The 23,442-nt window shown below is 41.5% G+C and overlaps 1 protein-coding gene across 4 annotated transcripts in view; it reads left to right on the top strand.

The window, feature by feature from the left end:
• IGF2BP2 (insulin like growth factor 2 mRNA binding protein 2) overlaps positions 1-23,442 on the top strand; it is a 168,722-nt gene that overhangs the window by 129,192 nt on the left and 16,088 nt on the right. For 3 of the 4 annotated variants that reach the window (XM_028491881.2, XM_028491882.2, XM_024124249.3), the window contains exons 7-12: positions 712-846; positions 7,701-7,823; positions 8,166-8,301; positions 11,126-11,254; positions 21,563-21,631; positions 22,486-22,602. In XM_028491881.2, coding sequence (XP_028347682.1) covers positions 712-846; positions 7,701-7,823; positions 8,166-8,301; positions 11,126-11,254; positions 21,563-21,631; positions 22,486-22,602 — 709 coding nt within the window. The remainder of the gene's footprint in view (positions 1-711; positions 847-7,700; positions 7,824-8,165; positions 8,302-11,125; positions 11,255-21,562; positions 21,632-22,485; positions 22,603-23,442) is intronic. The other variant, XM_024124251.3, reaches the window with a different exon arrangement.

Here is a 23,442-nt window from a genome sequence, read left to right as displayed (position 1 = left end):
CGGACACGCAGGCTCAGCGGCCATGGCTCACGGGCCCAGCCGCTCCGCGGCATGTGTGATCCTCCCAGACCGGGGTGCGAACCCGGTTTCCCTGCATCGGCAGGCGGACGCGCAACCACTGCGCCACCAGGGAAGCCCAAAGTCATCAAGCTTTTGAGCCATTAGTTTTTAAGATCCTGGAAGAAAGCAGGCTGCCGGTGGCAAGGAAACCAAAAACTTAGGCAGAGAAAGGGCATGCCTCTGTTTTCTGTCCATACTCAGATACATAAAGCTTGCTTGAATTTGGTGTTTAGAGTTGGATTAACATATGGCTTTTAAAAGCTGCCATCAGTTCAGAGCCCGGCACTGTGCCAGCGTGCAGTGTTATCCCGCTCACTTTACTCTTCGCTTCTAAGATCATTGGAAAGACTACACAAAATACTTCATTTACCAAACTGGCTTCATTACCACGTTGCCTTGGTGCCTTTGCCCAGTGGCACTCCTGTAAGAAATATTCCCTTCTCAGTGGAGCTGCCGAGAATTTGGGTTTGGCACAAGACCCCCTGCACTGCTTGCCGCCTTCTTGGAGAATGGCATTGGTTGCAAACGTGCTCATGACACTTCCTGGTCTGTCTGTGTCCTTGCTGTACATTGGCCGATGCGACGCATTCTTGGGACTAGGATCCAGTCCCAGATGACGCTGTGCTATGGCTCCTGATTCTTTTCCTGCAGGGTAGACATCCACAGAAAGGAGAACTCCGGGGCTGCAGAGAAGCCTGTCACCATCCATGCCACCCCAGAGGGAACCTCTGAAGCATGCCGCATGATTCTCGAAATCATGCAGAAAGAGGCTGATGAGACCAAACTGTAAGTTTGCATGCAATGCACAGACCACTCAGCAGAAAAAAAGATTAGGTTCTCATTCATTTAACCCAGGAAAGTTTTAAAAAGTTGTAAATCTGAGCTTCCCTGGTGGTGCAGTGGTTGAGAGTCCGCCTGCCGATGCAGGGGACACGGGTTCGTGCCCCGGTCCGGGAAGATCCCACATGCCGCGGAGCGGCTGGGCCCGTGAGCCATGGCCGCTGGGCCTGCGCGTCCGGAGCCTGTGCTCCGCAACAGGCGAGGCCACAGCAGTGAGAGGCCCGCGTACCGCAAAAAAAAAAAAAAGTTGTAAATCTATTTCTCAGTAAAGAGAACAGGGGAAAGATTATTTTTCAGAAATTTGTTCCTAAAGAGAATACGGTGGGAAATAGATCTTTTATGTTTATAACATGACTGTTTCTCTCCTTGTATGTTTCTCTTGGTGATCCTAATGTTTCCATCACTCACTGGTAATAATTATTGGTAGGAACATATAGACCCATGCTGTCCAGGGCCATGGAGTGATGGAAATGTTCTGTATCTGCACTGTTCAATACGATAGCCACTAGCCACGTGTTCCTGTTGAGTGCTTGAAATGTGACTAGTGCAATGGAGGAACTGAATATTTTATTCTAATCCATTCAGACTTAAATAATCGCATGTGGCTATCATATTGGACTGGGCAGATATAGAAAGTACATTGTCGTCAAAACCATCATTTACTATGCTGGAAAAGGGTTTTGTCACCATGCTCCTAAGCCACTTGTACTCTTAAAATTGGATGTTTCCTTAAATAGTAAAAACTGGTGTCTGAGTGACTACTTCATTCTTCTTTGTTTTTCTCTCTCCCCCTGTCCATTTCTTTTACAAAATATTTCTTAGGATTCCTGAGTGTTGTACCAGTTTGAATGACAAATACAGTTCTTAGTAACTTGTATAATTTAGTAATACAAATTTATTAATTTGTATTATAAACAAATTAATGGTAACGGAATAGGCAATGTAATAAAAAAGGCTCTATGTTTGTTTGGCAAAATCCGCTTACAGGCATGTGTGGCAGTTTTATAAAGAAGCAGTGAGGGATGAATTAAATATAAAACTAATTTAGCAACAATGTCAAATAATAGTGTTCCAAAACCAAGAAGATGAAAGTAGTTCCTAAAAGAAAAACATTGCAAATGTATTCTTAGATTTCATAAGGGACTCTAACCTTTCACTTAACTAATTATTTACTATTTGGGGCTTTTGAAAACCCCCCAAATGCTGTGGCTTAATTTGAAGAAGCCCCTCCCTCATCTAAGTTATTGATAATTTTATAAATGTTACCCTCCTTGGTCCTTTGACCTAGGTGTAAGCATCTTACAATATTCTAAAGAACCAAAAAGACTGATGTATAAATTGGATTCTTAAAGTATTCGTGTAGAGCCAAGATAGAATTTGACTGTCTTTGAAATACTCTTTTTTTGAGTGCGGCACCTTGCTGAGCACTGTGCTGGGTTGAGGCTACAGCCCTGAACAAGATCCAGTTCCTTTTTTTATCCAGTGGGAGAGACATCTGCTAAACAAATAATTACACCAGTAAGTAATTAAGCACAGCTATGAGAGGTGCTACAGTGGAAAACAACTGCGGTAACTGGAGGCCCTAATCAAGGTTTTAGGGGGACAAGAAGAGATTTGAGGATTTCAGAGAAGGCCTCCCTGTGTTAGTGACATTTAAGCTGAGCCCTGAGGAAGATGAGGAGGTGGAGGATGGAGAAGAAGGATTCTAAACTTTCTTTCTATTCATTTACCAAATATTTATTGAGTACATACTATCTGTCAGGCACTGTTCTATGTGCCAGTGGACAAAGCTGACAAAAAAACCCTGCCCTCTGTAAGTCACATTCTAGTGGAGCTTCTTCAAACATCCATGTATTTTGAGGCAGTACTAATACATCTGTTCGATGCTTTTGGTCTCAAGTAACAGAAAACATGACAAGTGGCTTAAGCAATAAGAAACAATTATGATGTCACATAATTAGAAGTCCTTATTATGTGAGAGTGACTGAAAGGTCAGTTGAATCATAGACTAAAAGGCCCATGACTTTTCTTTCTGCTTTACCTTCTTCAGGGTGTCTCATACTCCCCTGATGATGACAAGATGACTGAAGTGATTTCAGACCTTGGATCCCCACAGAAAACTATTTAAAAGTTGAAAGAGAAGGCATCCTCTCCTTGTTCCCCGACCCCTTTTTTTTGAACTTTTTTTATTGTAAAAAAACCAAAAAACGTCTATCATAAAATTTATCATCTTAACCATTTTTAAGGGTACAGTTCAGTAGTGTTACGTGTATTCACATTATTGTGAAACAGATCTCCAGAACTTTTTCATCTTACAAAACTGAAACTCTGTGCCTGTTAAACAACAACTCCCCTTTTCCCTCTCCCTCCAGCCTCTGGTAGCTACCATTCTACTTTCTGGTTCTGTGAATTTGACTATTTTAGAGAACTCAGATAAGTGAAATCATACAGTATTTGTCTTTTTGTGACTGGCTTATTTCACTTAACATAATGACCTCAAAATGTATCCATGTTGTAGGATTTCCTTCTTTTTTAAGGCTGAATAATATTCCATCGTGTGTGTATACCACATTTTGTTTATTCATTTATCCATTGATGGAGATTTGGGTTGCTTCTACCTCTTGGCTATATGAATAGTGCTGTTTTGCATATGGGTGTGCAAATATCTCTTTGAGACCCTGCTTTCAGTTCTTTTGGATATATACCAAGAAGTGAGATTGCTGGATCATACAGTAGTTCTATTTCCAGTTTTTTGAGGAACCTGTTTTCCATAGCAGTTGCACCATTTTACAGTCCCACCAGCCTTTCACAAGAGTTCAGATTTCTCCACATCCTCATCAGATATATGATTTGCAGATACTTACTTCCATTTCATAGGTTGTCTTTTCATTTTGTTGAGTGTGTCCTTTGATGCACAAAAGTTTTTAGGTTTGGTGTAGTCCCATTTGTTAATTTTGCTTTTGTCAACTGTGCTTTGGTGTCATATCCAAGAAACAGTAGCCAAGTTCACCATCGTGAAGTTTTGCTCCTTTGTTTTCTTCTAGGAAAATTGTACTTTCAGGTTTTACATTTCAGTCTTTAATCTCTTTTGAGTTAATTTTTGTATATGAAATAAGGGTCCAGCTGCATTCTTTTGCAAGTTTTCCTAAGACCATTTTCGAAGACACTGTCCTTTTCCCATGATGTAGCCCTGGCACCTTTGTCGAAGATCATTTGACCATATATGCAAGGATTTATTTCTGGGGTCTCTGTTCTTTCCTGTTGGTTTATTTTTCTGTCTTGACACCAGTACCACACTGTTTTGATTACCATAGCTATGCAATATGTTTTGAAATCAGGAAATGTGAGTTCTTTTTCAAACTTATTTTGATTATTCAGGGTCCCTTGAGATTCCATATGAATTTTTTAAAATAAATTTATGTATTTTGTTTATTTATTTTTGGCTGCATTGGGTCTTTGTTGCCGCGCGTGGGCTTTCTCTAGTTGCGGTGAGTGGGGGCTACTTTTCGTCGTGGTGCGTGGGCTTCTCATTGCAGTGGCTTCTCTTGTTGCAGAGCACAGGCTCTAGGCACACGGGCTTCAGTAGTTGCGGCTCATGGGCTCAGTAGTTGTGGCTCGCCAGCTCCAGAGCGCAGGCTCAGTAGTTGTGGTACCCAGGCTTAGTCACTCCACAGCATGTGGGATCTTCCTGGACCAGGGCTCAAACCTGTGTCCCCTGCATTGGCAGGTGGATTCTTAACCACTCCACCACCAGGGAAGCCCCTCCATGTGAATTTTACAATCAATTTTTTCTGTTTCTGCAAAAGTTGCCATTGGGATTTTGATAGGGATTACATCAAATCTGTAGATTGTTTTGGGTGGTGTGGACATCTAAACAACTTTAGGTCTTCCAGTCCATGCATCCGGGATGTCTTTCCATTGATTTCTGTCTTTAATTTCTTTCAGCATTGTTTTATAGTTTTCAGTGTATAAGTCTTTTACTTCTTTAATTAGGCTTATTCCTCAATACTTTATTCTTTATGATGCTATTATAAATGCAATTATTTTCTTAATTTCCTTTTCATATTGTTCATTGTTAGTGTATAGAAACACAACTGTTCTTTGTGTGTTGATTTTATATCCTACAGTGTTGCTGAATTAGTTTATTAGTTCTAACAGTTTTTTTGTGGAATCTTTGTTTTCTACATATAAGATCATATCATCTGTGAACAGAGATAATTTTACCTCTTCCTCTCCAACTTAGATGTCTTTTATTTTTTTTCCTTAGCTAATTGCTCTGGATAGGACTTCTAATAGTATGTTACATAGAGATACTGAGGGCATCTTTGTTTTGTTCCTGATCTTAGAGGAAAACCTTTCAGTTTTTCACCATTAAATATGACGTTCACTGTGGGCTTTTCACAAGTGACCTTTATTATGTTGAGGTAGTTTCCTTCTGTTCCTAAATTGTTGGGTGTTATTAATCATGAAAAGTTGTTAAATTTTATCAAATGCTTTTCCTGTATCAATTGAGATGATCATGTGGGTTTTGTCCTTCATTCAGTTAATGTGGTATATTTTATTGATTAATTTTCATATGTTGAACCATCTTTTCATTTCAGCTTTAAAAGACTCCCTTTAGCATTTCTTGTGGAGCTGATCTGATAGTAATGAACTCCTTCAGCTTTTGTTTATCTGGAAAAGTCTTAATTTCCCCATCATTTTCAAAGATAGTTTGCTAGATACAGTATTCTTGGTTGATAGTTTTTTCTTTCAGTGCTTTGAATATGTCATCCCATTCACTTTTGGCCTGCAAAATTTGTGCTGAGAAATCCATCCATAATCTTATGGAGACTTCCTCATATGTTACTAATCACTTTTCTCTTGCTGCTTTCAAGATTTTCTCTTCGACTTTAGACACTTGGGTTATAAAGTATCTCAATGGAATTCTCTTTCGGTTTATCCCAGTTGGATGTTCTTGGAGCTTCTTGAACCTGTATGTCCATTTCTTTTCTCAGATTTAGAAAGTTTTCTGCCTGTTTTCTTTGAATAAGCTCTCTGCACCATCTCTCTCTTCTCCTCTGGGATTCCAATGACATATATTTTGATCCACTTGATAATGTTCCATAAGTCCCTTAGCCTTTCTCTGCTTTTTTTTTTTTTTTTTTTTTTTTTAGCTGCATTGGGTCTTCCTTGCAGCATGCAGGCTTTCTCTAGTTGGCGGTGAGGGGGGGCTGTTCTTCATTGCGGTGCATGGGCTCTAGGCGCGTGGGCTTCAGTAGTGGTGGCGCGCGGGATCCAGGGCACACGGGCTTCAGTAGTTGTGGCACATAGGCTCTAGAGCACAGGCTCAGTAGTTGTGGTGCACAGGCTTAGTTGCTCCTCAGCATGTGGGATCTTCCCGGACCAGGGATCAAACCTGTGTCCCCTGCATTGGCAGGCGGGTTCTTAACCACTGTGCCACCAGGGAAGTCCCTTTCTTCACTTTTTAAAAATTCTCTTTTCTTTTTTCTTCTCTCATTTGATGATTTCACATGACTTATCTTCAAGTTTGCTGATTCTGTCTTCTGCCTGATCATGTGTGCTGTTGAACCCTTTTAATGAATATTTCAGTTCAGTTATTGTATTTTTCAGTTCTGTTATTTCTGTTAGGTTGTTTTTTAATAGTTTCTTTTTCTTTGTTGATATTCTTACTTCGTTCATGCATCATCTTCCTGATTTCATTTAGTTGTCTGTGTTCTCTTTTAGGTTATTGAGTATCTTTATGATCATTATTTTAAAGTCTTTGTCAGGTAGCTCATAGATCTGCATTTCTTTAGGGTCAGTTTCTAGAGTTTTATTTTGATCCTTTGATTAGGCCATGTTTCCATTTCTTTATATGCCTTATCATTTTTTGCTGTGATTTGGGCATTTGAACAAAAACACCTCTCACAGTCTTTGCATACTGGCTTTGTTCAGGAGAAGATCATCACTAATCAGTCTGGCTGGAGGTTCTAGGACCTCTCAAACCATTTCTGATCTCTTTCACCCTCTGGCTTCTGACTATGGAACTGCAGCTCTAACAGTTCCCCTCTGTTTTCAGCAGCTTCCAGACTCTGGCACCAGGCTTGTCAACTCTAAGTCAGGCGAGACAGAAACCAATCACTCGGGCAGCCCCCAGGCAAGCCAGAACGTGGGAATCATGGTCCAGTCTTTTGTTTCTGTCCCAGGGGAGGATCCCTGGTATGGAGGATTTCCTCCCAGTTTCCCCTTGCTATACTGTGTAGGGGAAGGAGCATGAAAGGCATGCCAAATGCCACAAAATTTCCTACCCCTTTTATTGAATCCCTTTTTGGTTTTATAAAAGCCTGGGTGCTATAGCTTCTCACATGATCTCTAGAGTTCTCAGAGAGATAGTTTAGCCTATCTTTTGTTGTCAACTTGGTGTCTCTGTGGGAATAAGAGGGGCCTACAGGCTTCAGACTAGCTTCCTAGTCTACCATCTGACTGATGTCATTATCCGTTGTGCCTTTTTTAAGAGCAAGGAAAACCTTCCTGAAATCACCCAACAGACTTATTCTCATACCTAGTTGGCCGGATCTCTCTCATGGACCCATTTCCAACCAGTCACAACAAGGGAGTATAATTACCATGATTTGGCTTGTGTTAATCAGAATTCACGCACCAGAGTTAGTGAAGGACCCAGCATCTCATAAAGCCCATGACTACTTGGTACCTGAACAAAAATGGCTTCTATTTGTAAGAAAAAAGGAGGGTAATAGCTCTTGGGAGGCAACTGTTGTGTTCACCTTAAATGTTAAAATGTTGCTTGTGTCTTTTAGAGCTGAAGAGATTCCTCTGAAGATCTTGGCCCACAATGGCTTGGTTGGAAGACTGATTGGAAAAGAAGGCAGAAATTTGAAGAAAATTGAACATGAGACAGGGACCAAGATAACAATCTCATCGTAAGCCACTTGTTCAGATTAATTGTGCCCAATAATGGAGAATTTGAGCATTTTGATATATCCAACTCATTCATCTGCTTTTCCTTAAAGTGGGAGTGTAATCATAAGTGATATGATTATGTCCAACACCATCAAAACAAATACATAGTTACCAGTCAAACATTTTCTACTATGGATTTGATCTAAGTCACACAAAGATTTGAGATAAGATGGTAGATATTCTGTGCCACAGCGTGTGGTGTCTTCTGTCTGTCTCCTCCACCAAGACTTGTTTGTGATCCTTCTGGGATTTTATTTTTCCTTTTGAAAAAAGGAAATTTCTCTCTTTTTCCTGGTGGCCAGCTTGCAGGATTTGAGCATATACAACCCTGAAAGAACCATCACTGTGAAGGGCACAGTTGAGGCCTGTGCCAATGCTGAAATAGAGATTATGAAGAAGCTGCGTGAGGCCTTTGAAAATGATATGCTGGCTGTTAATGTAAGTGCCTACTGCTTTCTTCTCCACTGGTTTTCACATGTATTTTCAGGCAGGACCCAAGCCTAAGAATAATTGCCATTCAGAAAGTGAAGAAGCACTTTAGAATAGGTATGCAGAGTTATTCATGTCTTCTTGGAGCAAGGGCATTCTAGTAAATTATGATAAGTGCACTGGACAAGATAATGTGAAGTCAATAAAAATCACAACTTGGAAGATTTTAAAATGAGGAATTGCTTATGATGTATTGTTAATTAAGAAAAGAATATATAAAAGTATATATAACTAGGGTTGTAATTATGTAAAATAATATGGGTCAAAATGCCTGGAAGGCTGTATATAAAAATCAAAATAGCTGGTATGTTAGAAAAGGGATTTTTTTCCCTACTTTCCAATTTTAAAAATACATACTTTAAAAATAACTTCTGATTTTCATCTCTCACTGATCTATTCTTTTTTTTTAATTAATTAATTTTTAAATTTTATTTATTTTTGGCTGCATTGGGTCTTCGTTGCTGCGTGCGGGCTTTCTCTAGTTGTGGCGCTGCATTGGGTCTTCGGTGCTGCGTGCGGGCTTTCTCTAGTTGTGGCGAGCGGGGGCTACTCTTCGTTGTGGTGCGTGGGCTTCTCATTGTGGTGGCTTCTCTTGTTGTGGAGCACAGGCTCTAGGCGCACAGGCTTCAATAGTTGCAGCACATGGGCTCAGTAGTTGCGGCACGCAGGCCCTAGGGTGCGCAGGCTTCTGTAGTTGCGGCACGCGGGCTCAGTAGTTGTGGCTCACAGGCTCTAGAGCTCAGGCTCATTAGTTGTGGCACACGGGCTTAGTTGCTCCGTGGCATGTGGGATCTTCCCAGACCAGGGATCAAACCCGTGTCCCCTGCATTGGCAGGCGGATTCTTAACCACTGCGCCACCAAGGAAGTTCCTGATGTATTGCCCAGTAAATGTTGTCATCCACCTCAGCTCTGATACTTCTGGCAGACTGATTTGGATTTGTTCTTCTTGTTATTACTACTAGTTCCAACTTTTTAATGGGGAGACACCATTCTAAAGTTCATTCAGAAATCTTAAAAATATTTGTCCATCAATCAAAGCACAAACTCAGCTCAGAGGAGTAAATTTTTTCATTTTTTATGATAATGATTTTTTTTACATATACAAAACAGGAAAGGATACTATGATAAGCTCTCATATGCCCATAATCCAGCTTCAACAGTTATCAACTCATGGCCTGTTTTGTTTCATCTGGACCTTTATCCATATCCCCACCCCCTTTGGATGACTTTGAAGAAAATCCCAGACTTTGTATATAACATTTCACCGAAGAATAAATGTTGACGAAGAACTAGGTAGGTTAAACGCAGCCCCAGTTTCCTCACTGCAGCACTTTCCACAGGACCATCTTACTCAGGTCAGTACTCTCTCTCCCACCTCACCCCATATCCCACCTTAGTAGCCCATATCACATCATAATTACGAGGCACAACGAGGAGAAGACTTCAGTGTGAACTTCTCCCCCGTTTGTGTGTATTTGTCTGTGAAAGTATCATCCACTGATCTCATTTTCTTCTTTTGGGATCTTGATATCTTATGATAAACAGCTCTTTCCGTGAACACCTGGAAATGCTACAAAGGGTCTGGGTGCTCCATACATCTTCCCCTGAGCATATATATCACTTAGGTTCATTCATGTCTGTGCTAAAGTCATGCATTGTTAGGTGAATAACAAAACTACTAGATCTTATACATGAATGGGATCAAGGTTAAGGATCCTAGCTCTCCTATTCCAGACATTCTAAAAGAAGGCAACTTACTGGGTGACCCTAGAGCCACAGATAAGAGAAAATGTTAGAGATATGCTTAGCGTTTGGGAGGCAATGGTGGTACAGGTTGGATACAGGCCAGGGTGGGCGCTGCATCATCCCTCAGCCTCTGAAGGGGCAGCGTATGTGAGCATCCCCATGTTTAAATGTGAAATAAGCAAGTGAGATGATCATGAAGCCGGCAACTAAATGGTAAAGAAGCCAAGGTTGTGAACGATTCTGAATATGGATAATGGAGTTTACATAAGTGGTATCTTAGTGAAGGGTCTGATCTTTCCCTGGATTGAGTTAGGAAGAACTATTAATCTAATACGTTTTAAACGTATTCATTCAGCAAATATTTATTGAGTACTTACTATGTACCAGGCACTGAGCTCACAGCACTAAATAGGACAGTCTCTGTCTATAAGGAAATTGTGGTCTAAAAAGGGGAGAGGCAGCTACACAGGCCATTCAGATACCATGTGATGCGTGCTGTTGTAAGGAAACATGGGCATGTTAGGAGAGCACAGAAAGGACAGTTGAGCTGAGGCCTTTGGGGTGAGAGAAGGCTTCCTCGAAGAGGGGACACCTAAGCTCAGGTGAAACCCACATGACGAGTAGGATATAGCCAGGTGAGGAGGGAGAGAAGCACATTTCTTGCAAGGTAGACAGTGTGTGGGGGGGTCCAGAGGAGAGAGAGGAACAGGACTGGGCAGAGTGCAGGTAAAGGGTTAGCAGGAGAGTTGCTGGTGAGGTGGGCTGGGTCCCCAGGAAGAGCCTTGCTTGCTGTGTTAAGATGTGTAGACACTCTCAAGGCAGCAGAGAACCTTTGAAGGAATGCCACAGTCAGGTTGAGGTTTGGAGAGCTCACCCCTTCAACAGGGTGAGGAAGAGGTCCACGGGGCCTGGGCGGAGCTGATTAGGAGACCCTGGTGCCATCCAGACAAGAGATGGAGGTTGACCCAGGCAAGCTGGACCTCTCAGGTCTCCTCCCCTCAACTTTTTCTCCATTTTTATTCCCAGCAACAAGCCAATCTGATCCCGGGGTTGAACCTCAGCGCACTTGGCATCTTTTCAACAGGACTGTCCATGCTGCCTCCGCCAGCAGGGCCCCGAGGAGCTCCCCCCGCTCCCCCCTACCACCCTTTCACTGTAAGTAGCTCAGCTTTCAGGGGTTTGCTCATACCCCTCCAGGCAGCAGCATTTCTCTGCCACGTTGAATCAGAGCCAAAGCCTTCATTTGGAGGCTGTGCTCATAAGGGATTGTAGAATGAATTCAGCAGTTCTTAGGACTTCTTCCTAATGGACAGATTAATGTTGCTAAACCATCTTCTAAGTATGTGCTCTTAAACATATAGTATATGTCATATCTGGGAAAGAAAGAGACTATTAGCAAATTCATCAGCTAGAAGCCTATTCATTGTAAAAAAGGATTTGTTAGCTCAAATAAGAACCTTCATGAGTGTTGTTCACCTACTAAAATATTAGGGTACCTGGATGACGCATGTATAGAATTCCCACCTGTGTCTATGACTCAAATTCATTATATTCTATTAATAGGCAGTTTTTAAAAGAAAATAACACAGTGTTTAGATTTCTAAACACTTAGCACAATGCCTGGCATTTAGTAGATTCTCAGTAAGTATTTATTGTTTGAATCATAACTAATAGTGGCAGAAGAAATGTGAACTTTATGTGTTTTCTGCTTGTTCCCATTCTCAAGCATCATTCAGGATCAACAAATTACCAAATTAAGGCTCAGGATACTTGACAGCTTTTTTTTTTTTTCATTCCTAATTCTTCTCCACACATACTACTTATTTTTTAAGCAAACTAATTTTCTCCCAATGTTTATACTGTTTAAATGGGAAGAATCAGGTTGGAGAACATTAGCTTAACCACTTCTTTCTTTTGAGAGGTGGTCTCTGGTGTAGTAGGCATTGCAGTGTCCAAATTCCTAGTAACTCTTTGGGTCTCTGTAGAGAGGTAGGATGAACTCACTGTGCTGTTTTGTCAACAAAATACAGACATGAGCTTGCACCCACGTCCTTAGTCACAAAAACATACACATTCTGTCATCTTGTTTATATACAGCTCTTCTGAGTCATTTTTAAATCTTCAAACCATTTCTTTAGAGTTATATACATTTTCCCTTAAAGGATAGGGCCCAATATTGAGCCGTGTGTGTGTGTGTGTGTGTGTGTGTGTGTGTGTGTGTGTGTGTGTGTGTGTGTGTTAGAGGGAGCTGGGAATATGGCAGGAGGGAAATGGCAGCTGTTATAGTCATGTAGCTGCTCTAAGGAGGGAGAGAGAACAGCTATGAGAGGTGCATGTCCCCGTATCTTTGCTGAGATTTGAGAATGACCGAGCCCAGTACAATGAACTGGCATTTAGACACATCTCATTTCTTGGGAGAAAGACTGTACATACTGCTCCACAGAAGATTACTTCAAAAGTCTCTCAACCTAAGTAACGTAAATGGTGGGAGAAAAAAGCTATAATACAATAGACCACTTCTAAAATTGATAATCTAAAAGAGAGGTCAGCAAACGACAGCCTGAGGCAGCCCACCACTTATTTTTGTAAATAAATACATCTATGAATGTTTATTTACGTGCTGTTTGCTTTCCTGCTGTGATAGCAGAGTTGAGTAGATGCAGTAGAGACCCTGAGGTATGCAAAGCCTAAAATATTAATTTGGTTCTTTACAGAAAATTTTGCAGACCCCTGAACTAAAACAAAAAGAGAACTTTTCATATGATAGCAGAATATTTTCTAAACTTGAAAATAGGTTTTGCCATTTTGAAAGGTTCCTTCACATCTGAGATTTTTTACTAAAATAGTAGAATAATTTTACTAAAATAGTAATGATTTTACTAAAATAGTTTCTGTTCTTTATAAAATAGATTTTAAATAAAATTTCTTCTTTAAGCTAAAAGCCATGTAGTTCTGATCTTGAGCCCATAGGTCAAGATTAGATTCTAATCCAAAGCACACAGTTGCCCCAAATCTGCAACGATACAGCTCCTGCAGACCTCTCTCTGTGACAGCTGCAGAATGCAGGGCAGGCATGGAGGAGGTGGCCATTGCCACCCACCTGTGCAGAATCTAGAGCCTGTACTGCAGGATTGAGGGCTTCCCTAGTGGTCCCAGGCCTCCTGAGAAGGACAGGGTAGGATGGGGTGGTGGGGATACTTCAAATACTATTGCTTTCTTGTCACAAAGGCATTCAGATTTTAAGGAACTAGGTTATTTCCTGGTTGCTTTTGTGCATCACAAAACTCTAGTGCTTTTGCTCTTAGCATCCAAAGGTCAGGAAGTCTGTGCACCTCTTTGCAGCTGGCTCACACATGCACAAATTGGTCTCTCAACTCTGGAAGCTTTTAATATATGTGTGTATGTATGAAAATTACCATTATCATTTTCTGGTTATAAAAGTAATATGTGCAAAGTATTTAAGAAGCAAATAATACAAGTGCAAGTTTTTTCTTAATCTAGAAATAATCAGTGTTTCTATGTATATGTGTGTGGGTATATATACAATTCATATATACATGTATAATGTATTAAATATATAGGTGATGTGTGTGTGTGTGTGTGTGTGTGTGTATTTTAAAGCAAATAATACAAGTGCAAGTTTTTTCTTAATCTAGAAATAATCAGTGTTTCTATGTATATGTGTGTGGGTATATATACAATTCATATATACATGTATAATGTATTAAATATATAGGTGATGTGTGTGTGTGTGTGTGTGTGTGTGTGTGTGTATTCCAAATTTTCACTCTGCAATGGAAATCTTTGTATATATATCTTGGTTCTTTTATCCAGCTATTTTCTCAATAAATTCCTGATAATAGAATTGCGGAGCCAAAGAATGTATAAATTTTATATGTAACTATAAAACATATAAATATTGATACATGATAAATTTTGATACATAAAGAATGTACTACTTTTCCTTCCTATCTGGTATGTGACAGAGAGGTGTTTTTTTTCTCCTATACTCACTACCAATGTAATTATTCCTTGCAATCTGATACTTTAAAGGGTGCTATTATGAGATATAACACCTTGGGGCTTATTGGCCATTTTTTTCACTTTCTAATGAATTGTCTTTTTGTATCCCTCACCCATCAGTCTATTAAGAGGCAGTATAGATTCTGGAGTCAGGCTGCCTGTGTTTGAATCTCTGCACTATATCACTTGTTATTTTTAACAAACTTGGGCAAGTGACTTAACCTCTTTGTGTCTCCATGTCCCTGTCTATAAGATGGGGGTAATAATAGTACACATATCATGGGGTTGTTAAATAAGTAAAAATCTGCACACAGTAATTGCTATGTAAATCTGAGCTGCTATTGTCATTTACCGCCATCTTTTTCTTAATGATTTGTAACAGCTAATTACATATTAAAGCTGTTAACCATTTGTCATGTTGTAAATATCTTCCACCAGCTTGTCATTTCTCTTTGCTTTATTTGTGGTGTCTTGTGCCATAGTAAATTCTTTTTTTTTGGCTTCTTTAATTTTTTTACCTTCTTTTTTCTTTTTTAAATTAATTTTTATTAGAGTATAGTTGCTTTACAATGTTATGTGAGTTTCTGCTATGCAGCAAAGTGAATTAGTTATACATATACATATATCCACTCTGTTTTAGATTTCCTTCCCATTTAGGTCACCACAGAGCACTGAGTAGAGTTCCCTGTGCTATACACTAGGTTCTCATTAGTTATCTATTTTACGCATAGTAGTGTTTATATGTCAGTCCCAATCTCCCTATTCCTCCCACTTCCCCTTCCCCCCTTGGTAACCATAAGTTTGTTCTCTACATCTGTGACTCTATTTCTGCTTCGCAAATAAGTTCACCTGTACCATTTTTCTGTATTCCACATATAAGCGATAATTTGATTTTCTCCTTCTGACTTACTTCACTCTGTATGACAATCTCTAGGTCCATACACATCTCTGCAAATTGTGCCATAGTAATTTAAAATAGATATTTTTTGAACAATCGAACTATGCTGTGTGAAGTAAATAGTAAATGTTTCCCTTCAGCCTTCCTTCTCTTACCCAGATTTCACCCAGCAACCACTCCCCAGAAGTATAGCACTATTATGTTTTAAAATATGTTTTATGAGCATATATAATCCTATAATCATATTATTCCAAAACATAAATGGAATCATGCCACACACAATGAATTACCGTGTTTTTTGTTTGTTTCCATTTTTTACTTATTATGGGCATCTTTCCATATTTAGAACTAATTCTCTTTGATGGCTACACAGTATTCCATTGTATGAAATTTACTATAATTTTTCTACTGAGCATACTATTTTTCTACATTTGGGTTATCTCTAGGCTTTCTCTGCTACAAATAGTGTCAAAATGAATATCCTTATACATAAGCGTGTGAGTATATCTAGAAGTACGTTCTAAGACTGCAATTATTGCATCAAAGGGGAATGTATTTTAAATTTTCACATTTCCCTTCAGCAGAATTTATGCAGAAATTTTAAGAATTAAGATAGTTAAATCAGTGATGTTTTCCTTTATGGACTTCTGGCCTTTGATATTATGCTAAGAAAAAGCCTTCTGCCATCTAAGACTATAAACTATTCTCCCAAGTTTTCTTACAGTAATTTTTAGTTGTTGCTTTTGGGGGATCATAGTTTATAATTCACAGGGAATTTATCTTAACTTGTACTTTGAGATAGGGATCTAACGTTATTTTTTTTCCAAATAGATAGCCAGTTTTCCGAAATGCACCATTTCATCACTCAATTGGAAATGGCAGCTTTGTTGTTCACTTAATTCCCACTGAGTCATATTCCTGGGCTCTGTTCTGTTCCATTCGTCTTTTTGTCTACACCGCAGTTACTATAGTTTTAGAGCGTCTTTGACAGTTTCAGCAATCTTTTTTTTTCCTCAAAGGTTGAATTGGAAAGATGGTCAACTTATACTAGGGAAAATTAATATGTAGGAATTTTCTGTTCCTTGAAGATTTGATACAATCCATCCATAAAAATTCTGGGCCTAGTACCTTTTGTTTGGAGAAAGATCGATCATTTTATAACCTTTTCAATTTCTTATATTTTCCTATAAAAGTATTCATCTCTCTTTTCATACTTAGTGACACAGAGCTGTGCAAAAGCAAACTGTTGCCTTTTAAAGCTGCGAACTTGTGAATATCTCTCTCTTTTAATTCCTAACATCATATATTTCCGTTCTCTTCTTTTTCTTAATCAAATTTACTAGGGATTTTTCTTTTAATGTTTAAGTAGTTAAGGGTTTCTTTTTTGTTATCGTATAATTGTTTCCTGTACATTTTGTACTCAAAGGATGTTATTGGAACATCTCTGATTTTTGTGGTCTTGCTCATGCATGATCAAATTTTGGAAATCATGGGCACTTGGAAAGATGTACCTTCTCTGATGGACTCAAAGTTGTGTTTATGGCTGTAAAATCAAGCTTTTAATTGGTGGCTTGTATCCTCTATATAATTATTTTTATCTCTATGACTTACTACATTTTGAGAGCAGTTTACTGTTCTCCCACTATGATTATGATTTTTCAAATTCTTTATTTCTAACAGATTTTTGTTTAATGTATTTTTATTATATTACTCTATAAATAACCTGGAATTTTAGTACAAAATTAAATTTTCTTTCTTAGTCAATACACAATCACATATTTCACAGTTATTTAGAATTAACTAAACTTTTCTTACTGGTTTCTTTGCTCACTACAGATGGTTTCTTGTATTCCATATCCTTTTATTTTTTGAGTTATTTGTTTTCGTTTCTTTGTTTTTCTGGAGTGGTTCCTCAAACAACTTTTTTTTCAGGAATAATTATGTAAGTAGTATAATTTCTAAGCTTTCCTATACCTGAAAATGCCTCCCCCACCACCACTGCACATGTGAATGAAAGTTCAACTAGGTGTCTAAAAATTCTAGGGTCTTAGTTTCTTTAGAACTCTGAAAACATTGTTGCTACCAGTCTGGTTCTCTTTCTTTAGTAGGTAACTTTTTTTTTTTCTTTTGTCTGTAAGTTTTTTGCCTTTTGTAGTATTTTACTGACACCCTTGGAAATCAGAAATCTGACTCTGAGCCCTTTAATCTGAACATTCAAGTTTTTCATTGGTTCAGGAAAACTTTCTGCGTCTGTAATTAATTTTAGCATTGCTTCTCTTCCCTCCACTCCATTTTCTCCTGGAGTTTCCACTTTATGGAGAGAGAGTAGCTCTTCCCACTCTACTCATGATGTCTGAGTCCTTTCTTTTGTTTTGTGTGAGTTAATCTTCTTGTGCACTGATTGGCTTTTCAAGAGTGTCCATGCTGCTATTTGTATGACTTCTATTGAGTTTTTACTCCACAAGTCATGTTTTTAATTTCTAAGATCGATCTAGTTCTCTGATTGGCTTCCCTCATAGCAGTCTACTCACATATTAAAGCACTGCCCTCTTGAATCTCACTGAGAAATCAAAGCAGACTTTTTAAAAAAGCTCTCCCTCTTTCCTGAATTAATTCACTGAGGTCATTTTCTTGCCTTGCTCAGCTTTGCTCCCCTCTTTCATGCTGCTGATTCACTGTATATGTCCAGTGAGTTTTAATTGTCCATTCATGTACTTAAACTCAGCAGAGGGCATATTAGAATGCTTAGGGGAGCCTTATCATAACTACACCATGGGCCCCACCTGAACTAATAAATTTGGAATGTTCCAGGGGAGGGCAGTGTTGGGTTAAGATCTTGGGATGCAGAGTCAGACACAGAGATCTGTGCTCAAATCTTGGCTCCACCTCTCGCTAGCTTACCAATTGCTGGTCCCCCTCAGCTTCTGAGGTGGTCCTCTGAGAGCTCACAGGGGTGATAGGCAGGGGCTGGAAGGAGGCACTGGACAAGCTGGGATAGAATGGTGTACCTTCTGAATCTTGAATAGCTCTGCCCATGACTCTGACCAAGTCCACTCCCTTCCTCCCATGTCCGTATCCCTGGTTCCCAGGGAAAGCACCTGCCATCTTTATAACATCACTCTGTCGTCACACTAAAGCTATTTATATTTTTGAACATAATTTGTATGCCTGACCCTTGCCCTCTTTACTACCCCTTCAACACCCCTCTCTCTTCCTGCTCCCTGATTTCTTCATGATTCAGAATATCACCTAAATGATACTCAAATGGTCATACACAACAGCTAGGAACTGAGGACCCTGCAGTTCTTCCAGGAAAAGCAGGCCCAACTTAAAATTGAATTCCATTCTAAATGTTCATGAGTATGTTTAATATATACGCCTCTACTACCCTCAGCATAGTCAAGCACAGAGGAAACGCAGACACTAGTTGCCCTCAAACAGAATTTGAAATGAACCAGTGGATAATAGTGACCCCCTGCACCCTTGCTGCCTCTCTTTTTTGGGGAGCATACCTGGCAGGGGCACCTTCACCATAACCTCTTCTCCCCCCCATACCCCAAATCATAATTCTTTCGAAACACTCAAAAGTAAAGTAGCTTCTCCCTCATAAAATAGCTGGGGGCCCTCAAACTGAGACAGTAGAAGCCCAATTGCCATTTTAGGGTTGTGGTTCCATACCACCCACTCCACTCTGGGGCCCCAGTTTGTCAGCTGGCTACACCCTGCTTTCCCATTAAAGAGAACGTTTATTTAAGTCATCAGCAGGTTACTTTTTGATCATTATGACTAAGCTCCTCTTCCAGTTGAAGTTGTGGACTCCATGTAAGCATGGGGGTGGGGGGAATGGAAAGTGTGCTCTGATAAGTGATAAATAAGTACTCATTTAACACTCAGTACTTCAAGCCATACAGTGCCTGATGACAGATTCTCCATTCCTGTGACCTCATTGAATGCCACGTAACGTCCTTCAGGGGCATCCATTGTACTTTGGGTCAAATCCACATCCAAATCGAGGCCCACAGAGCCCTCCCTGCGTGATCTCACACTACCTGCCTCCCCATCCCGTCAGGCTGTTCTCTCAGTTGCTTTCACCATACTGGCCTCTTTTCTGTTTTCCAAACAGATCAACCACTTTCCTAGCTCTGCACCTCTCAGAACCCTGCTTAGAATGTCTCTTCCCTAGTGCCTTGCATGGGGCTCTGTCTCCTCCGTGGGTCCCAACTCAGAGGTCACCTCCTCCAAGAGGCTTCCCAGACCCCTCCAGCTGAAGTTGCCATCCCACTCCTCATCTCGGCAGCTACCGTTCCTCATATCCTCCTGTTTGTTTCTTTCACATGCCTGTCTGCCTCTCCAGTAGAACCTAAGTTCTGTGGTGGCAGTGACCTTTTCTGTCTCAATAGCTGTGTCCCCAGCACCTAGAACAGTGCTTTGCTCAAATATCTTTTGGATGAATGAGTAAACAATTGAATGAACTCCCACAACAGTATTGTAAGCTCTGGATATTATTTTAATCCATTTGTGGATGAGGTTCAGAAAAAGCTGAATAAATTATTCCAAGTTGTATAGAACTAGTGATTCAGACTCAAGTCTTCTGGGTCTTCTGACTCCAAAAACCAACTTATATACACAAAGGCTAATGACAGAGCCTCAGCTAGAAACAAGTTCCTGATTGCCGAGTTTGGGGGTTCTTTCTCCACAACAGTTTTCCAGCTGTAACTCATGAATAAAAAGAGGACTGGGGAATTATTTCTTTTTATCCTTTTATAGTTCATCCCCTCCCCTCACCCAAGTGGTAGATCTAAATTTGATACAATGTTTATATTGGGAGTATTTGAACCCAGAATGGAGCTACACTTGTGGTTTGTCTATTTTGAGGCCAAATCGCAATTCAAAAGAATTATTTCTGCTGAGAGCTGAAGGAAAAGCTCTCCAGGTGAGAGGGCAGAAGCATCCTTTCCCCAAGGTAGAGCTTTGTCTGAGAAGAAAAGCTGCAGGAATTCTCCCTGACCCGCCGTGGCCCAGGAAAGGGACCTGCACTGAGAAGGGTCTGGAGCTGATGCTCTTCAAGAAAGAGGCGGGCCCAAGTGAGCCAAAAGTCTTCACTCAGCTTCCTTTCGAAAGTGGACGTCTGCCAGAAGAACACTGGTCTCATAGCCCCCTCTTGTGGCCCTGAGGTGTCACTGCAGCCCCTTTCCAAGTCGTGAGAGCAGAGGCTTGCATTACAGGATCGTTCCCTTCCTTTGGCAAAGCTCTGTCCCCTGCAGGTGCTGTGGACACTCAGAGCACCCTTGGAGGAAGTTCCCCACCGTGTTCACATCTCTTTTCCCCTGAAGTCCACTATCCAAACTCAAAAAGATGAAGTTTCATTTTTGTCCCTAATGAGTCCGAAGGCAAAGTTGTGCTCTGGAACTCAGAATCCAACTGGACGTTCAGGAGACCGAGGATACCAGGAGATTTGCTCAAGGACCCTCAAATGAAAGCTAGGTTCCCTAACTCCAAGCCTCCAACTGGTCAGTGTCTGACCACTGCTAGACGCGGCCCCTCAGGGATTGGTTCCATGGTGCCCAGAGCTGTCCAGCGCCCTTCCTGTAATAGGCATGTCAGCATTTACTTGGCTTTATGTGTAAAGCACAGTGAACTAGACATTGCTGACTCTACTTAATATCCTGCCCACAAAATATATAAATGCAGTTGTATTCCTGTCTTGCAGGACTACTGTGAGGATTAAGAGAGTTTATGGGGAATTCCCTGGTGGTGCAATGGTTAGGACTCCACGCTTTCACTATCGGGGGCATGGGTTCGATCCCTGGTCGGGGAACTAAGGATCCCGCACGCTGCGTGGCACAGCCAAAAATAAAATAAAATATTTTTTTTAAAAAGAGTTTATGGATAAAGTATCTACCACAATGCCTAGGACACAGTAGGTATTCAATAAAAAGCAGCTACTTTAAAAATTAACGCTCCTTTTCTAATAGCTCTGTTTTCTTCTACCACATCTGCCTTCCTGTCCCCTGCTTCCCCCTCCCCCTCCACAATATGTATTTATTCATTCATTTTCTCTCCTCAGTTTTGTTTTCAATTTTTCTACTCTCAGTCTCTCCATTCCTTCTGAGATTCTCTGGGTGCTCACTGATCTGACTTCCCAGGAACACTTTGCTTGTTTAGAATAACTCTTGGATTTGTCCTGGCACTCTCTGGTCCTTTAATCTGTGGTTCATAATTCCTCAGAAAATAGAAACCACTGGCACTTCCTCTCTGCCTGAGGGCAGGTTAAAAAGTGTGTGTGCATGTTCCCTCCTCTGGTGGGTTCCTGGGAAGCCTAGACCATGACTCAGCTTGGAAATGATGAATATCCAGCCCAGCCAGTGCTCCGTGAGGGAAGAGAGCAGAGATCTGAGCTGCAGAGGCACAGGTGTGCCTTTAGGACAGCGCGGCCCAGTGGTGGTGCCAGGAGCCTTTGTTGTGTGTGGGAATCTTGCCTCCCTGAGTTTGGTGAGCGGCCCTATGGGCCCTGCTGACTGACCGTTTCTCTCCTGCTGCAGACCCACTCCGGATACTTCTCCAGCTTGTACCCCCCTCACCAGTTCGGCCCGTTCCCGCATCATCACTCAGTAAGTGCCCACAGTTCAGCCCCATTTGCCACTTGTCCCTCTCCTGTGGCCGGTGCCACTCAGTCCTTGGCAGACTGACCGGTGCATGCTCACGGTGTGCGTGCCGGGTCCCCTGGTTCCAGGCTGTCCTGGGAGTGACACATCGCAGGGCATCGGCACAGCAGACCACCCGGCACTCAAGTGCACTTAGAGGCCCTTTAGCATCCTGCTGGTGCTCACAGATCCCACAGGTGGCTGGAAACTGGTGCAGGGCAGATTAGGAGGTGGTGTTGGGCTAAACAACAGAATCTCCAAAGTTCTTTAACAAAGTCTAGCAAGTGGGCCGTGTCATTCCCACAGACCCCTACAGACAAGAACAGCAAGGGCCCCTGGCGGGCTTGCCCGTGTCTCTCTGGGCTGTCCCCTCGTGGCCTGTTCAGGACAGGTTTAATTACAGTCTTGTTTTGAACCCAGTCCCCCTCCAGTGAAAATGCCGCTCCTGCCCACTAGGTGGGAGGGCAGCTCTCCGTTCCTGCTAACAAAGTGCCTCAGGCCAGGTGTGCTTAATAGCTACTGATTCCTTGGATGAAGACACAGGAGAAATACACATCACATTTGAACTTGACAGAAGGCCCATGGACAGCTTGCTGTGTCTAGGAAATTCAGAGCTGCTCAGGAGGAGTTTGCACTCTAGTGGTTGTGTAGTTAGTGTGGACCCTGCTCAAGTTCATCCCTCCAGCTTCCCCTCTGCAGCGCCCCAGGCCCCAGAAGAATCCCATGCAGCATCCGGCCATTGCTCCATTACTGTTGAGTGCCTGAAGGAGCAGCCCCAGTAGGAGTGATGTCGTCTGTCTTGTCTTTTCCTGTCCTTCCAGTATCCAGAGCAGGAGATTGTGAATCTCTTCATCCCAACCCAGGCTGTGGGTGCCATCATCGGGAAGAAAGGGGCGCACATTAAACAGCTGGCCAGATTCGCCGGGGCCTCCATCAAGGTAAAGCCGCTCTTGACAGCTGCCCCTATCCCGCCCTCTTCCACCCCCATCTCCACCCCATGTCCCTTGTTCCTTCTGTCCATCCCGGGCAATTCTCACACTGTCCATAAAGTCCTACAGGACCTGGAAAGCCTGCCTTCAGGACTATTCCCATGTGCACTCATCTTTACCTCTCTCACTCCTTTTTTGTTCAACTAACAAATGAATTAGGAAAAAACACTAGTAATACATAAGCCAACCTGGTCCTCTTTGGGCTACCATTGTCCTCAAGATAAAACAAAGGCTGAGAATTCTCCCAAGTGAAGGGAGTGAGCCTAAGGAGAGCGATAATTTATACTCAGCAGTTGTCAGTGCTTTGATGCTTTAGTTAGTCTCCATTTCAGAAACCTTTGAACTTTGAAACAAATTGTTTGAGTGGAAAGCTCTTTGAAAGGCAGTGATGAAACCGCAGATAAACAAAAGCCGGTGACATAACCTGAGCCGCGGCCTGGGGGTTGAGGAGAGGGGTTGAGGAGAGAGGTCAGGAAGGAGGGCCCCTGATTCATGCACTGGCCGAGTGCAGACACAGCTGCAGTTGCATTCCCACCGCCTGTCTCCTGGAGCACAATGGGAAGAGTCGGCAGAGAAGCTGAAAGGGGAGGATTATTCGACCCTGGTCCTGCTCCAAGCCCAGCTATCAGCACTGACTCACGGGCAGAATGCTGAGCACGTCCCAGGCCTCGTGAAACGCTGTTGGAAACAAGAGTTCCCGTTGTTACGTAAAATAATTTGCTGCCATGGGACAACCCGGAATTCCGAACAAGAAGTCTCATGACTTGGAGAGAAAGAATGCTTACACTT

The sequence above is a fragment of the Physeter macrocephalus genome, chromosome 1, assembly GCF_002837175.3.
Source record: "Physeter macrocephalus isolate SW-GA chromosome 1, ASM283717v5, whole genome shotgun sequence".
In the NCBI taxonomy this organism is placed as follows: Eukaryota; Metazoa; Chordata; class Mammalia; order Artiodactyla; family Physeteridae; genus Physeter; species Physeter macrocephalus.
Note: the sequence above shows the minus strand (reverse complement) of the source record. Positions and strands in the feature narration are given on the sequence as shown.